This window comes from Didymella exigua (genome assembly GCF_010094145.1).
Source record: "Didymella exigua CBS 183.55 unplaced genomic scaffold M421scaffold_43, whole genome shotgun sequence".
Lineage (NCBI taxonomy): Eukaryota > Fungi > Ascomycota > Dothideomycetes > Pleosporales > Didymellaceae > Didymella > Didymella exigua.
This window is the reverse complement of record NW_022984817.1, coordinates 63,305-64,979: the sequence shown is the minus strand read 5'-3', so window position 1 is coordinate 64,979 and position 1,675 is coordinate 63,305. Positions and strand designations below refer to the sequence as shown.

Here is a 1,675-nt window from a genome sequence, read left to right as displayed (position 1 = left end):
TATAGAGTAGTTTTTCTATATCCTTTTGTACAAGACCTATAGGTGTAGAGAATATATCCTAGTGTTCTTATCATCCTAGCACTCCTATATGCCTTGTAGCGGATTCACACCTATTCTAAATATCTCTCTTCTTGCCTGCGTCGTTACATGAATTGCCTTTGCTGCCTTTGTGCAGTGGATTTGCTAAGCTTGTCTAGGGTTATTAGAAGGAGTCTTTAGCTTTAGAATAGCTGCCTAGTTATCTGCAAAGACTTGGATCTCTTATGTTGCTGTAGCTATAGAAGCAGCAAACTTAAAGGCTCTTGTTATGCCTTCTAGCTCTCTATTGTATACAATCTAGCCTTTGCTAATATTATATTTAGTAGAGTAGATTTCTTTAGCCTGCTGTTTGTAGTCTAGAGTAGTAGCTCCTATTCCTATTCCTGTACCTTTCTTAATAGAAGAGGCGTCTGTGTAGATAGCAAGTAGGTTGTCTCCTAGTCTCTGTAGCATTTATGTTTTATATTACTCTACTTCTTCTTCTTTAGAGAGTTTAGAGATTTCTGCTATATATAATATAGTCTTGTTCTAGGGGCAGAAATAGTAGTCCTATAGTTTTTCTTCTTCTGTGCTAGAAGTAGCGTTTTGTATTAATTGTATAATTTGCATAAGCTGTGTAGGTGGGCCTGTTCTTAGCTTTAATAGAGCTACTTCTTCTTCTTATTCTGTGCTAGAGTCTACATCTTCTCTTTGTAACTGTAGAGTAGCTTTTAGAGTCTTAATTATAATGTAAACAGGGTGGTGTTTAGGTAGGTTCCTAGCTCTAAAGGCGTACTTTCTTAGAGCAGTATTTAGTCTTATAGCAGGGGGAGGTAGTGCTGCTTCTTTATCCTGTAGTGCTATTAGAGAGGTCCTAAAGGTTCCTAGGATTTTCCTTAGGGCAAGATTCTGCAGTCCTTAAAGTTGCTTTGTTATTCCTGCTTGTTGTTTCTAGAAGACCCAGCAACTATAGTCTGCAATGCTAGAAACACATGCTAAGTATAGCTGTCTTACAGCGCAAGGAGGGAGGCCTCTATTGCTGTTTGCAAGTCTGCACATTCTGTAGAAAGCGTTTCTTGCTTGGCTAATCCTTGTAGCTGCGTGTTCTTTAAAGGAGAGTGCGTTGTTAAAGTAGATTCCTAGCCACTTTACAGTCTTTTTAGGCTCTAAAGTAGACCTGTCTAGCAGGGTAAGTGTAGAGCTGTGGAAGCTGAGTGGTCTCTCATCGCTGATCAAGTGTGAAGAAAGTGATCAAGTTCCTTGTTCTATCTACGGTGCTAAATGAGCAGAATATATACACTAATGCTCATCTAGCTATACCCTAATTGGAGCCCAAATCACGGCTCCAAGCTATACCTGATTCCACTCACCATGGCGTGATAGATCGCTAGTGTCTGATCGGTCCAATATCCAGATGCGGATCACGTGATATGCACCCTCACCTCGATCCTTGCTGCGACAAGAGCTTATTGCTTTGTTGCTTGTTATAAAGTAAATAAGCTCTGTCTTTGCTTTATTGAATTGTATAGCGCAGCTTGCTCCCTTCGTAAACAGGCTTGCTGTAACGTACTCCACAAGCGAGCCGCTCACCCAAGCGAGCCGCTCACTTTTGCCAAGACCACACCCAACTTCACACAACTTACAACACTATAGTAGC

General features: G+C 40.7%; 1 protein-coding gene across 1 annotated transcript; it reads right to left on the bottom strand.

The window, feature by feature from the left end:
• Window positions 1–969: 969 nt before the first annotated feature.
• M421DRAFT_73636 (uncharacterized protein) lies at window positions 970–1,572 on the bottom strand (the record flags this gene model as incomplete). Its single annotated transcript, XM_033596976.1, has 2 exons — window positions 970–1,199; window positions 1,461–1,572. Coding segments are annotated over 2 exons (342 nt in total), but the record flags the coding sequence as incomplete, so codon positions are not given.
• Between the last annotated feature and the right edge of the window lie 103 nt (window positions 1,573–1,675).